Source organism: Aotus nancymaae, unplaced genomic scaffold (genome assembly GCF_030222135.1).
Source record: "Aotus nancymaae isolate 86718 unplaced genomic scaffold, 86718_ANA_hifiasm-v0.15.2.pri h1tg000018l, whole genome shotgun sequence".
NCBI lineage: Eukaryota > Metazoa > Chordata > Mammalia > Primates > Aotidae > Aotus > Aotus nancymaae.
Genome location: NW_026988430.1, coordinates 8,841,557 through 8,856,540, shown reverse-complemented (window position 1 = coordinate 8,856,540; position 14,984 = coordinate 8,841,557). Strand labels below are relative to the sequence as shown.

The 14,984-nt window shown below is 59.4% G+C and overlaps 2 protein-coding genes across 4 annotated transcripts in view; one reads left to right on the top strand and one right to left on the bottom strand.

Moving 5' to 3' along the window:
- Positions 1-14,984, bottom strand: part of SLC5A10 (solute carrier family 5 member 10) — a 70,072-nt gene that overhangs the window by 27,288 nt on the left and 27,800 nt on the right. The window lies entirely within an intron of this gene.
- Positions 1-14,984, top strand: part of FAM83G (family with sequence similarity 83 member G) — a 34,180-nt gene that overhangs the window by 8,850 nt on the left and 10,346 nt on the right. Inside the window, exon 2 of the mRNA XM_012472083.3 lies at positions 7,444-7,611. Within this exon, the coding sequence (XP_012327506.2) occupies positions 7,444-7,611 (168 nt within the window). The remainder of the gene's footprint in view (positions 1-7,443; positions 7,612-14,984) is intronic.

The window sequence follows — 14,984 nt, the reverse complement described above, 5'->3', positions numbered from 1 at the left end:
TTGGCTAAAGAAAAAAATCTACATCTCTACCTAACTTTTTAAACACATGGAACACAGTTATAACTGTTTTCATGTTTTTGTCTGCCAATTCTAACATCTGTGTCAGTTTTTGGTTGATTTTGATTGCTTTTTTTTTCTCATGTGCATCATGTTTTTCTGTTTCTTTGTGTGTCTGGTAATTTTTAATTGGATACCAGGCGTGTTGGATTTTATGTTGTGGGCTGCTTGTGGATTTTGTTTGTCTTGTTTTCTCCTTTAAATATTTTGGAGCTTTGTTCTGGGTTGCAGTTACGTTACTTGGAAACAGTTTAATGCTTTTGTGGCTTGCTGTCAAGCGTTATTAGGCAGGACTAGAGTAGATTTCAGTCTAGGGTAGGAGTTGCAAGTTATGGACTCCAAAGCAAAGGAAGTCTGTTGTCAGCTTTTATAAACAATAGAACATAGACAGACGTTCATTTGTGTACTTTGTTCGACTGCTTTTATGTTACAATAGCAGATTTGAGTAGCTGTGACAGAGAACCTATGGCCCTCAAAACCTAACATATGTACACTCTGGTTCTTAAGGAAGTTTGCTTGTGCCTGGTCTAGGACTTATTTGTCCACTGCTGAGGCAGTATCCTTCTGAGGAGCCCCTGCAGGCCCTGTGTGTTAGGAGGGGTTTCTATTCTGGATAGGGGCACATAAACTATTCCTGATCCTGTGTGAGCACCAGCGATTGTTCCAGCCGCCTCTTTCTGGTGGTTCTCTGCTCAGCCTCAGTAGTTTCTCACTCGGCCATCAGCTGAAGACCCCAGGGGGGCCCTCTGCAGGTCTTTGTGGAGTTCACTCTTTGGAGCTTTCTCCCCTGTGGCACGCCGTCCTGCAAATCCTAGCTGTCACACTCAGAGTGAACCCTGTCCCGTCAACTCAGGGAGACCACAGGACTCCACGGAGGCTCCCTTTCCTATGCCACAGCCTGGAAGTCGTGGGGCGATCCTAGGGCTCAGCTGGTTTGTTCCTCTTTTCTCAGAGATCACTGTGCTGATTGAAGGCTGTTGTCTGTGGCTTCATAGATTTTGTCTTTTTATTTTTTTGGAGACAGAGTCTTGCTCTGTTGCCCAGGCTGGAGTGCAGTGGCGCGATCTTGGCTCTCCCCCGCCATCCCTCTATCTCATCCCCCACCAGCTCTGGAATGTTCTCATTTGGCATCAGGTCACAGCTCAGCTGCAAACTCTGTCCCCCGCCCCCCAGCCTCCTGAGTAGCTGGGGTCACAGGCGTGCGCCACCGTACCCTGCTAATTTTTGTATTTTTAGCAGAGACACGGTTTCACCATGTTGACCAGGCTGATCTCGAACTCCTTGTGATCCATCCTCGGCCTTCCAAAGTGCTGAGATTACAGATGTGAGCCCCCAAGCCCGGCCTTTCTGGGTTTTTTAATTGCTAAGGCAGGAGGGTAAATTCCGTCTCTGTTATTCCATCATGGCAGTCAGTGGAAGTTGAATCCAAGGTCTTGATGGCCACTGCCTCAACCCTTAAGACAGTCTGCGGCATTCTTGTTAGCAGCCCTGGCTCATCACTTACATCCTTCCAGCTGGCCCGAAGGGAAGTGAGACACTCCTGGCCTGTCCACCCCAGAGGGAGCCTTGAGTCTGCTGGGCTGGGATTTGGGTTGGTGGGAGGACGAGGAGGGGACGTGCCGCTGCTGTTTGCGGATCCCATGCTGGGGCTTCATCTGCATTAATTCACTTTAATTTCCAACAATCTTTTGGGTGGGGATTGTTTTATTTTATTTGTTTATTTTTATTATTTTATTTTATTTTATTTTATTTTTTTGAGACGGAGTTTCACTCTTGTTACCCAGGCTGGAGTGCAATGACGTGATCTCGGATCACCGCAACCTCTGTCTCCTGGGTTCAAGCAATTCTCCTGCCTCAGCCTCCCGAGTAGCCGGGACTACAGGCATGCGCCACCATGACCAGCTAATTTTTGTATTTTTAGTAGAGACGGGGTTTCACCATGTTGACCAGGATGGTCTCGATCTCTTGACCTCGTGATCCACCCGCCTCGGCCTCCCAAAGTGCTGGGATTACAGGCGTGAGCCACCGCGCCTGGCCAGGGGTTGTTATTATCCTCAAGAGGAAACTAAGGCACTTGCCCAAGGTCATGCAGCTTCCCGGGAGGAACTGAGATTGGAGCCAGCGGGTGCAGCCTGCACTGCCACTGTCTGGAGAGGTGGAGAACGGACCCCAAGATGAGAGACTCTCCCCACCTCCTGAACTTCCCAGGTGGGAAGGTGAGGCCCAGAGAGGCCTGGGGACTTGTCTGCAGTGTGCCATGTCTGTGGCCGCTTCAGGGCTCCGGGCTCTGGGGCAGGCTGGAGCGTGGTGAGGAGAGAGAATGTGGCCGGCTCTCTCTGAGCCACTTCTAGGGACCTCTGAGGCCTGGGAGGGTGAGGCGAGTGGAGGGCTTGTCACATGCAGGCTGGAAACTCTCCCCTCTCACCAAGTCTTACGACTCAGTCCTTGGGGAGACTCCTTTGCTGTGTCTGAGAAGAAAGGCACATGTGATCCACACTCAACCCAGACAGGCCAGAGTGACGACAGGGAGGCTGGGGCTGCATCTGAGTTGGGATCTGAAGGACAGGTAGGAGGTGTCCAGGCAGATGCAAAATGTGCAGGTGGCAAGGAGAACAGCATATAGGAGACATGGTCGCTTGAGGCAGGACACGCCGGGGAGAGGGGTCGGGATGCATTGGCCAGGGCCCCCTGGAGAGATGCTGCTGCAGAGGCTGGGCTTGCGCACCCTGGTTTCCCACCATGCTCAGAACCAGGCCAGCCCATCTCACCCCACCCCTCCTCCCTGGGCACCTCTGCTGAGACCTGTTCTACCCACTTGCCCTGTGAGGGCACTTCTGCATCAAGAGTAGTTCTGTGGTCAGGGGAAGGCTGGGAAATAGCTGTTGTGGGTGTTGGCACCTGTAAGGCAGGAGCCCTGTGGGGATGCAGGCGGAGAACCGCCACTGGCACTTCCTCTCCCAGACCCATGGGCGCGATGAGATGTGCCAGCCACCCAGACAGGCCCTGCCGGGCACCGGGCAGGGAACAGGAGTCAGGGTCCCTCAGCAGGGACATCAGAGACGAAGGGTCTTAGACATCTTGTCCACCTTCCCCTTTTGACAGATGAAGAAACTGAGACTTGGAAAGCAGGTGTGCTCACCCAAAGCCCAGCCTAGAGCTCAGATGCCATTGCTTGGCCCACTCCGCCCACTCCACCCTTGCTCAGGGAACTCCGGCTGGGGCTGGGGGAGATTGAGGAGGCCCACACCTGTGCTTCCTGCCTCTGTGACCTAGAGCCCTGTCCCACCCCAATCCAGCAGCCAGCGTTACCGGGCTTCAGGCCGTGTCTGCCGGGAGGCAGTGGCCACAGGTGGGGCACTCCTTTGTGTCACCTCTCCACTCCAGCTCAGGTGATGGAGGTGCTCCTGGCTGGGCACCAGGGATCCGCGTGCAGCACCACCGTGGACCAGTGCCCTCCCCCAAGCCGCAGTTTCTGCATCTCTCACATAAAGGGGAATGTCCACTGGTCCCAGGACACACAGGGAGGCGGGGGACTGGAGACATAGGCAGAAGGCAGGGTGCAGAGGCCGGCGGATCCACTGGGCAGGGAGGGCACAGCACTGGAGAAGGGGCTGGGAGGGCGGGGCACCAGAGCGCTTGCACAAAGGACACCCCAGACAGACACGCAGGAGGCATTTAGGCACCAGGAGTCCCCAGGGAGAGGCCTAGGATGGGGGAGGGGCAGGCTCGCTGTTGGCTCACTTGAGCTGGTGCCCATCCACATCCCTGCTGATGTCCCCCTCTGCTGCAGCCCGCCTGCCTCTGCTCCCTAGGCATGGCCATCCTCCCACACCCTGCCATCTTGGGCCATCCCTCCCACACCCTGGCAGGAGCCAGATGGTTGTCTTGGGCATTGGCCTCCTGGGTTCTGCAGCTGCATCTTCGAGACCTCAAGGCTGCCCAGCAGAGGCCTGTCCATCAGTAAGATGGGCGGGGCCCACTGGGCTCCCTCCTTCCCCTGGGAGCTGGGCTGCATGGCCGGCACAGATTCCAGGCTGCTGGGCTGGGAGCTGCCCATCGGCTCCGAGAACGGGGCATGGGGTGCAGGACACGCACGTGTCCATCTGCTATGCCTGCCCCGTGCCAGCTGCTCACAGGGGCATGGCTGGTTCCAGCCTCAGGACTAGAACAAGCTCAGCGCTGGGACCCAGGCCACCTGCCTCCTGCCCAGTGTGGCTCGTGACATACAGCAGGAGAGCTGGTCTCTGGAGTCAGCCTCCTGTCTCATTCCCACAGCCTTGGCCCTGCCCCGGACCTCTGAGGGGACGTGCTTGGCGCTTGGGGCTGCAGGAGGCATCTGGTGCTTTTCTTGACTTGGGCCAGCTCTGCCCCAATGTGTGAACTGGATAGAACCACAGGGGCAAGCCAGGCCCACACCCCCATTTGACAGATGGGGAAACCCAGGGCCCAGGAGGGGCTGTGGTCCCAGGTGCCCTGACCGCTGCAGTCGTTCCCAGGCCAAGCCAGCTGGTCTTATCTTCAGTTGATGAAAGCGCCCCAAGACCTGCCTTAAGCCAGGCCCCGTCCTGGGCCAAGACAAGGGCTCTGCCCTTGCTGAGCTCACAGTGTCACGAGTGACCTGGGCCTCCCAACAGAATTAGGCAAGGTAACGAATGGCTCTGTGCCTCAGTTTCTTAGTCTGTAAAATGGGAAGGAGAACTGCTGCCTCACAGTGTGCTTGTGAGGACTGAACAGGTAACAATTGTCAAGGCTCCTTATTGACCACCAAGCAGCGCAAGGGCCCAGGACTGACGTCCAGTCTCTTGTGCAGAAGGTGCTCTGGGTGGGCTGGGCCCTGGGTTCTAGCCTCATCATGGATTCTGATCCCAGCTTTCCTATCTATAAAATGAGGAAGGGCATGACAGGACTTAACGGTCCCCAAGAAACCTTTGTGGCTCCATGGACAGGCCAGGCTATGGGGGGCTTGCCTGGGGAGCATCAGGCACCCCTTACATAAGCTTGCACCTGTTACAAACCCATCTTTGACCACCCCAGGCACTGAGTCCAATGCCTGGGGCGAGCCAGCACTGTCAGGGGATCCATTTTGGGGTGCAGGCCCCAACAAATCCAACCTGACAGCAGATGGTCCCTGGATCAGGCACGCTGCCTGGCTGAGGGCAACGTGGGGAATGGCGCATGTGGTGCAGGTCCTGCTGGGGCACGTCCCCCAGCCCAAGCCCAGGGCAAGTCCTCATCTGCCACGGTAGGCAGGGCCTGGAGCCCTCCAGGGAGAAGCGTGCCTGCTGCGCCCTCATTAGGCTCCTTTCCAGGGTGGCACGTGAGGCTGTTTGCCTGCTCAAGAGTGGCTTAACCAAGGGGATCCCTGGGCTGGAGCAGCTTTGGGTCTGGGAGATCCCAGGCAGGAAGGTCCCTGCTTCCACCCACACCCCCGCCCAGGGTTTCATCACCCTCGACTGGTGGCTCAGTCCAAGGTCATGGTGATCTGTCCATGTTGCGTGTCCTCTGCCCTCTCATCCACCCTTGTCCAAGCAGTCTCTGGACGTCCTTGAACATCTCCTGGGTTGGGGAGTGAGCTCCCTCTCAAGATCCCTGTCTAACCTTGGGCAGCCCTGGGGGCAGCAAGTGCTTCCCCATCTGGTGCCCACATCCACCTCCCCTGCCAGTCATAGCCCCTGAATCAACCAGCTACTCCCTCTGCCCCCAAACAGCCCTTCAGAGACTGAGAGATAGGGAGCAGTCTTCTCCCCAGAGGACAGAGAGGACCCTTAGGCCTCAGAGTTCCTCAGTCCAGCAGGCTGGTCCCACAGCTCTGCTCTGGGTGGACCGCCATTTCTCCCAGGTCCTCCGAGACTAAATGTCCAAGGGAAGGGGCAGGAGACCAACCCTGACCTAACCAGAGGTGGGTCTAGGCCCTGGCCCAGCTTGCTTTGTGACACCCAACAAGCCTTACAACCTCACTGAGCCTCAGTTTATCCGGCTGCGAGCTGGGCTCTCGCCGCCATGGTGCCTGTGAGAAGCTGCGGGAGTGAGGCCGAGAAGACCCCCTGTAAACAGGAATGTGCAGGTGACTATGGGAGACAGGCAGCAAACGGGCGTCACCGAGCACTCCCTGGCCGGGCTCTTCACAGGTGCTGCGGCATTCGGGTGTGCTCGCTTCTCCTGAGAGATGGAGCCTGATGTACTGATGAGAAAACTGGGTCCAGAGAAGCCAGGTGTCTTGCTCAGGGTCACACAGTGAGTCTGAGGCAGGGCAGGTGTGGGGCCCTCCCCTCTGCTGGAGTCTGGGCTTTGGTGTCAGATGAATGATGTGTGTCAGCAGGGGCCTGAGGCCCAGGAGGAGCCCAGATGGGCCTGCAGGGGCCAGCCTGGTGAGCTCACCGTGGGGTGTGCAGACACATCCCCAGCAGGCTCCAGGCCGCCTCCATCACCCCGAATCTCCGCGTCCCAGCAACGCCAGTCTCACAGTGGGTGTGGGAGCTGAGTTCTGCTCCCTGGCAAACCCGGGTAGGCTGTAGCCAGACTCTGTCCCCAGCTTGCTATGTGCCCTAGGGCAGGTCCCTGGCGTCTTCTCTACATGGTTCTCAGACCTGGGACAGGGATGATGGTGCCAGCCTCAGAGGGTGGGAGGGATGGGCCACCCACCCGAGAGTGGGACACGTGTCTGTATTAGCAGTGTGGGCGGCTGTGACCAGGCACAGGCCCTGGTCTGACGCCTCCCACTTGTGCCCAGGGACGGGGAGGAGACCAGGTGCAAGAGAGAGACCTGACTCCCTGAGCCCCACTGGGGCCGGGCCCACACCACCTCAGCCTGTCCCTCTGCCTGCTCCACCTGGCACCTTCACTCACCCGGACCCCCCGCCCTGTTGGTGGGGCTTGGCTGGGCTGGGGGTAGGTAGGTGTACCCCAAACACTGGGGCTCCACCCTGAGCCGGGTCCAATAGGAGGTCACCTGCTGTGGGGACAGCTGTTGTCAGCTGACAGGAAGAGCACCTGGGTTTGGGCACTGACAAAGTCCACACCAGCCAGGGATGCAGGGGAGGCCCAGTGAGCCGCCATGCCAGCTGCTACCCTTCTCCCTGGGCATTGGCACATCAGGTTCATCTCAGCATCCCCAGGTGTTACGAGGCAGGCAGAGTGTAGCCGGCTCTGGCCTGGGAAGGCACCAACACAGGGCCCCTGGCTGAGCCCAGAGCAGGCACTGAAGCTAGAACTTCAGGCCAAGAAAGGTCCCTGGCCCCTCACTTCCTGGTCCGGGTCCTGAGCTCCAGTTGTGGGGCCAGAGTGGGCACCCGTGAGAGGCTGGTGGCACGGGAGGGCTGTGCGTTCTGCCGAGACCTGCCCCACTGCTGCGCTGCCTGACGGGCCCGTCTCTCTTCTTGCCCCCAGGTGATAGCTGTGGTCATGGACATGTTCACCGATGTGGACATCTTCAAGGACCTGCTGGACGCCGGCTTCAAGAGGAAAGTGGCCGTGTACATCATCGTGGATGAGAGCAACGTCAAGTACTTCCTGCACATGTGTGAGCGGGCCCGCATGCACCTGGGGCACCTCAAGGTGAGCAGGCCGGAGGGCTGGGGTCATTCAGTCTGCTCTGGAAGGAGTCCTGTGCTAGGCACTCAGAGTCCAGTAATCCTAGAGCCTCCTGCCAGGCAGTCGTATAACCTCTGCTTGAATTCCCCAAGGGACAGGATACTCACTACCTCCAACGTGGCAGAGATAAGATAAACATCGATTAGGTGCTTGCCGACCAGGTGCTGGAGCTCATGCCACGTGCTGCCTCACATGTGATTTCAGAGCAGCCCATGCCACACTGGTTATCTGTGTGCTTGCACACATCTGGTGATAGTGTGCTCACTCCCTCCTCAGCTAGCTCGAGGCCCATCTGGAGAGCTTCAACTCCCAGGAAGTCCTTTCTTGGGTTAAGCTAAAAGCTGTCTCCTTAGAATGTCCATTTACTGGTTTTAGGATCTGGCTCAGACGGAGGCCAGGGAAGGCTTCCTTGATGGTTGCACAGTTGAAATGGCTTTGAGGCGCAAGAGCAGAGTAGAAAGAACCTTTGGGTGAGGGGAAACCACGGAACAGAGGTGGATCAGAGAAGGCTGCGGATGGGGTCAGGGTGGGCTGTGGTTGTCAGCACTGCTTTGCTGTGTGTCCTTGGGCATGTCACCTCCCCTCTCTGGGCTACAGGATCTCACGGGTCCAATGCTCTTCTGCCCAGACACCCTGGGCATTTGGTGTCTGGAGCCCTCTTTCTGCCAGCCATTGCTTGGCACCTGCTGTGTGCAGAGTGCTTCCCTGAGAGCAGATCGCGTGCATGATGACAGCGAATACTTCCATAGCATTGGGGGCGCACCAGGCCCCGTTGCAGGCACTTTGCATTGGTTAATTTAATCCTCATGACAGCCTAGCGGGATAGGGAATTGTGGTCCCAGGAGAAGGGGCACTGCCAGTCTGGTTAACAAGGGGCCGGGCTCCATGCCTGTAATTTGTCAGCATTTGTCAAGCGCCCCCACCCCCACCCCGACGCCTCAGGCTGAGTCCTTTCAAGTGGTTGTGAGCACTCGGTGCTGAGTCTCTAGCTCTGGGGACATTTTTAATGTGGTCTCCCCGGTGGGTTGGCCCCAAGCCCCACGCCCGCCTCATCTCCCGCCACGTCATTAGCGCTGGGAATCTACTCCAGTGGCAGACAGCTTATGCCCGAGAGAGCCACAGTGTGGAAAGGCCGCTTTGGAAACCTGACCACAGAAGCCCTGGCCCTGCCCGGTGCCCAGGAAGAGACCCCAGTGGGGCCCCCCCAGCACCGTGCCCCTGCCCAGGCCCAGCGAGTGCTTTGCACTTGCCCCCAGTGTGCAGATGCAGTCAGTTTGGAGCAGGGAGCCTAAGCTGGGGCCAGCCACTCCAAAGGCCTTACCTTCCACCCAGCGCCCTGAGGCCCCTTCTCAGCAGAGAAGCCCTGGCTGCCCCTCTACTTGTAGAGTTCTGAGTTTCCGGGAAGCCGCAGGGAAGGGGCAGGTGGGGGCCTTGAGGTCATTCAGACAAGGCTCCCACAAGACAGATGGGGAAACTGAGGTCTGAGGGAGGCCATGCCTTGCCCAAAGCCATTCCCATCAATTTAGGGGTGGTGGCTAAAAGCCAGTAGTGAGAAATCAGCTCCAACAGGAGGCCGCAGATCCCTGGTGCTCGAGCAGCAAATGATAACAGACAGTAACCGCAAGTAATAATGGTGCGGAGCATCAGAGGATGGACCAGATCCCTTATATAATTCCTCTTCTCCCTTTTATTGGCTCAGCCAATCTTCTAGGATTCCCACCCCACTCATTCACACCAGCTACTCAACTCTCACTAAACCTAGGAATGGCCATCCCACCATGGGCAGGGGAAGTAATCACTGGTTCCCGTTATAAAACCAAAAGCAAAACCACCCGGCCAGCGCAGGCTGCCCTGGCGCCACCCACACGGCTCACTGGCCATTGACCTGCTGTGGGACCTGGGTGTGCGGCTCCACCTCTCGGGGCCTCCAGTGCCCCTTGGCCATAGTGATGCCTCCTGGGGTTGTGTGAGGGTGAAACTGAAGGAGATGGTGGTTGCAAAGTGCTCTGTGTGCTGAGAAAGTTAAACAGCTGCTGGGAAGAACCACACATTCTAAACCCCAGGCCCTGGGCTGGGTCAGGGGCTTGGATGTGAGCCCGTCCCACTGCCAGCCCTTCCACTGGCTGTGACCAATCCAGGCAGGGGAGGGCAGCTGGCACTGTGGATCCCTGGCTCAGCCTGCCCTGCTCAGCCACCTCTCTCCCCCAGTAAAGGAAGGTGCCAGGATCTGGAGGGTGACGTATCCAGGAACTGGACACCTCCATGGGAAAGTGTGACCTGGCTTCCTCCTTCTTGCCTCTGAGCTTGCCCTTCCACAGCCCTGGGCAGGTGGCCAGAGGCCCTGAGAGCCCAGCCCCAGCCAAGTGTCACCCTCTTGAGGGCCTGCCTTCCCCGCCTACCTTCCTCCCCTCGGGCTAGCTGGGCCCAGACCTGTTCCAGGCGAATTTCCTTTGCCGATAATCCCTGGGCCTGCCCTCAGCTGCTGCCACCCCTGCTCAGCTCTGCACCGACCTGCCCAGCTCCTACGGGCCCAGGGTACAGGTTTTTTGGGGGGGTCATCCTTATGACCTTGGGGTGTCAGGTGCCCATTTGAGGGTGACACCAGGAGCCAGTCCTGAGCCCCAGCTATGCCACCTGCATGGTCGCCTTGGGCAGGGTCCCTGAATCTTTCTAGGCCTCCATTGTCTTGTCTGCAAAACGGGGATGTGGTCATTGATTTGTCGGGGCTGCTGCGAAGCGTGAAGGAGGCTGTGTGTGGGGTGTGCCCTTAGTCACGAGCTTCCTTCCCATCCTGTCTTTGGCTGGGGACAGGCACAGCCCCCTGTGAGACACAGCTCTGGTCTGAGTGCTGAGCGGCTTTCTTTCCCTCCACGCCAGGGCCTGGCGGCAGTTCACCGTCACTCGGCTCCTTCCTCCTGGGGTGGAGCCCACACCAGCACACCCTCGAAATGCGGCCTGTTGCTTGGGCCAAGCCCATTCCTGGTCCCCAGGTGAGGTGGGAGCAGCATGCACCAGCATCTCCCCAAGTATGGGGCTCCGATTCCTGAGCACCCCAGCCGGTCGGCCCAGCTGGCCCCTGATGGCCCTCCATGTGGGAGTATGGGAATGATCACCCCAAATGACAGATGGGGAGCAGGCCTTGGGAAGAGGGCCAGACCTTTCACCCCACCCCCTGGGGTCACAGGGCCAGGCCGCATGATGGCTCCTTTTGGGCCACCAGGAGGCAGGCTGGGCCTGAGGCTCCCAGCTTAGGACAGGCGAGAGCCTTGAGATGCCTGGGTCATCTGAAAAGCTAGTTGACTTTGTGCAGCCCAGCTGGAAAAACCAGCAGCCCCTGGGCAAAGGCCAGACCCATTTCCCGTTTCTGATGAACAAAAACATCAGCTGGGACGGCCATGGGAGGCACACGGTGAGGGCTTGAGGGCTCACGCGGGCCAGCCCCACCCAGCCCTTCTGCTGCCCAGGGGAATCCCTGGGTCTTGCTGTCTCTACCTGGGCCTGGGTCTGTGATGGATTCAGGGTATAAGGCGGGGGTTCTCAAGCAGGTGACGTTCACTCTGCCGAGGGACATCCAGCATTTGTAACTGTCACACCTTGCAGTACCACCTGCATCAAGTGACCGAGGATGTTGTTAAACATCCTGCATCACTGGGGACAGGTCCCACACAAAAGGGGACCTGAGCCCTGGCCTAGGGGAGAGAGAACCCCTCAGACGAGGGCCTTGGAGCTCGGCTGGCCCTGCCCCTACACGCCATCATGTGCTTCAGGTTCACAAAGGGCCTGCCACCCCAACTTCACAACAGCCTGGAGAAGACCAGGGTGAGTGTTGGTTGCCCCTCCCCGCCCTCCCCCCACAGAGAGCGAGGCAGGCCCTGTAGAGGAGAGTGGAGGCTGCTGAAGGCCAGCACCGGGGGCAGAGAGTGGAGGCAGCCGGGCTCCAGCCGCCATGTCCGGCTCTGTTCCCTGCGTTCCTCACACTAGGCCTGGCCTGGCCTCACGGTTCCCAGCTCGGACCTGGTCAGGATGTGTCTCTGGGCCTCCCCACTCCTCTACCAGCCCAGGAGATGCCGGCTGGGCCCTGAGGAGGTGGGTGATGTAGGAGCCCTGTCCTCAGTCCCGGCCCAGCCCAGGCCTGGGAGACGGTGGGCAAGTCACTCGCCCCACCCCGAGCCCACCACCCAACCACCCACCCAGTTCGGCTGACAGTCCTGGCTCCCTGGGGAACCCATGCCACCCTGGATGTTTTGCGGTCCTCTGTGTTGGTCCGCCACAGCCCACTGGGCCACTTCGAGTTCATGGGGCACCCGCTGGGAGCTGGGCACCTTTCCTGGGGGAGCCCCGCCTGCACGGGGGCTCTGTTGAGTCCTCGCATCGGCCCTGCAGCACAGGCTGAGTGGGCCCTTTCACAGATGAGAAGACTGAGGCACGGGGAGAAAGGCCTTGGTTGGTGTCCATTTGGTGCTAGGACTGGAGCTCAAGAGTGCCTAGACCCACTCTGCCCCAGGGGCACCTGCTCAGCCCGCTCTGCCTCCCTCCAGCCAGGCCTGGGCTCCAGCGGGCTTGGTACAGTTGGCTCACGTGTCCTTTGAGCATATGTGGCCTGGAGGCCTGCCGGGCTTGGGTGCTGTAGTTTGCCCCAGCCCTGGAGCCCCCCTTGCCCATACACCCTTGGGGCAGAAGCCAGCCTCTGGCACCCCCTGAGAGCGGATAAAGCACCGCCCAGCCATCCTCCCCTGCCCTGACTCGCCCTTGACGTCCTTTCTTACGTATGAGGAAACTGAGGTCCCAGAGGGTCCAAAGACTTGCCCAGGGCACCCCTCTTGGGCCAGCACCGTCATCCCTCCACCCATCTGCCGTCCTCTGCTGGGGGTGTCCCGGGAGCTCAGAGACAATGCAGCTTTGTGGGATCCTCCACCTGTGTGCACTCGAGCCCAGAGTCCTGAGACGTTACCTCATCAGGGCCAGGCCCCGTGGGGTGGGGCCCACCCAGGCACAAGCTGGGGAGCAGGCCACGAGGCAGGGAGTGGGGGGCCCTGCTGCAGGCCCCCACCTGCTGCTGAGCCCCAGGTAGAACGGGCCGAAGAGTTGGAGGCCCGCCCTGCTGTGTGCCAAGGGGGACTGAGGCCCAACAAGGACCTGGGACTCGCTTCGAGTAGCACAGCGGCCTGGCTGGGGCCTGCGGCTCACACGGAGGCTGAGTCACTCTGAGATGGAAGTGATGACTTTTGGAGCCCTCATCAAGACAAGGCTTGGGATGGGTGGGGACAGACACTGTCCAGAGGGGTGCTGATGCTGACGGCTGATTTTCCAGGCTAAGGAGGGGCCGGGCCAGGAGGCGGTGGAGCTGGGCTTGGTTGGGCTCAGTGACAGGGAAGGCCTCGTACCACCTCCAGGATCTTTGTCCGACTTCTCAACCCCGAGCGTGCTCCGTGTTGGGTACAAAGTCACGAGCACTAATTGTCCTGGGCGGAGGCCAGCTTCCTGCTGAGCTGGCTGTGTGCAGACCTGCAGCCTGTGGGGCAGGGGGCCGGCCAGGGCGGCCCTGGGAGCAGAGGCTTATCTGGCTTCACTGGGCCCCATGACAAGGCGATTGTTTATCCCACAGTGGACATCAGACGGGGACTCACCCAGGGCCTACACCCCCCTGCCTCTGTGGTGGCCAGCTTGGGGCCACCCCAGCCACAGGGGTCTGGAACCCGGAAAGGACAGGTAGGCAGGAGGCTGGAGGGCATGGCGGGCGGTTCTGTGCTCTCAGGCCCCCCTCCTCTCCCATAGCATTCACTTCACACACCCACCCCTGGTGCCAGAACTGTTCCTGAGATGCACACCCAACCCTATCGCTTTTTAAATCCTCCTGTGGCCCCAGGCACCAAGCCCAGGCCGTTCAGCAGATGCAGGGGCTTTCACCAGGAGCCGGCCCTGCCCCCTCTGCAGCTCTGTCGCCCACCCCTCCTCCCCCAGGTGCTCTTGGACAAAGGCCTCTCATGCCTGGCCTTTGAGTCCCTTGCTGGAATGCTTCCCCACCTCCCACTGTGACCCATGTCATCCTTTCGAGGGAGCCTCCCGGCCAGCCCTTCCCACATCGGGTTACTCCTCTGTGGTCCTGGGCACTCGGTCTGTTTTCGTTTGCTTCCCTGCCCGCCCTGCACCTCCAACGTGGGATCCTCGTCACAGGCATCTCTGTCTGCAGCTGGGGGCCTCGGCAGGGGTTGTTGATTGTGTGAATGAGTGGGGTGAATAAGCTGGGGCCAGTGAGTGGGTGAGGGGACAGACCAGTAAGTCACAGCTCAGTCTGACTAAGAACGTGTCATAACCGAGAGCCAGAAGGCGGCACAGAACCCCTCAGGAGGGAGTGAGACTCCCGTAACAGGAGGCATGCAGGCAGACCAGTCAGGAATCCCTGGAGTTTATGTTAAAACTGAGATGCCTCGCCTTGACCGCAGGCCTCCTGAGTCAGACCCTCAGGGCACCTAGGAGCCTGCATTTCTTACACACGGCCCTGGACACAGGCCAGATGAGCCCCAGGTCCTCTTTACATCTGAGGTTCTACTTTGGGATGCCCTCGGCCATCCTTGATACCTGGGTCTCAGCCAGGCCCGCCCTGCCCTTCCTGGGTTCTGCCATGCCCAGCACCAGCCTTTACCCTCAGCTCCTCCCTCACCACAGGCCCTGCTACGGGGGGAGAGGAGGCAGCGCCTGGAGCTCATGTAACACACAGGCCCTTGGCAGCGCCAGAGACTCCACACTGGGACAGAGGGGCCTATGTGGCCAGGTCCAGGAAAAGGCCGGTGACGATCTGGCCTTGGAGCTAAGGCAGTTGAGGGGTCCACTGTGCTCCCCACGCCCCAGGAGCCTTCTCCCTAGTCTTAGCTCCCTGTGGCATGGGCTCTGAGGGCTTTCCTGGGCCAGACAGTGTAAGCCGGCACGGAATTGAATCTGACCATTTCCAGGGCCTGCCTGGGTACGAGTGGTGTCGTGGCCGTGAAGAAGGAGAAAGGTTTGCTGTGAGTCCTGCCCTTGGAGCAGAGCCCAGCAGAGACAGGGGTGCTGAGAAGCACAGGGGAGAGGCTGGGCAGGGCCACTCACCCTGGAGGGCCACAGACTATCGGAGTGTGAGGCCCATATTCCGCAGGGCAGGCCCCTCTTCCTGCCCTCCCTTGGCACATCACGCCCTCACCATCCTCGAGACATGTCTAAAATGTGTGCACGTCACTCTCCTGCTCAGGACCCCAGCACAGCATCCCCCACCCACGGCAGCATCACGGCGCACTTCCCAGGCTGGCCGGCTGTGCAAGCCTCTCCTGCCTGGCGCTGCTCTTCAGACACCTCTGGGGCCA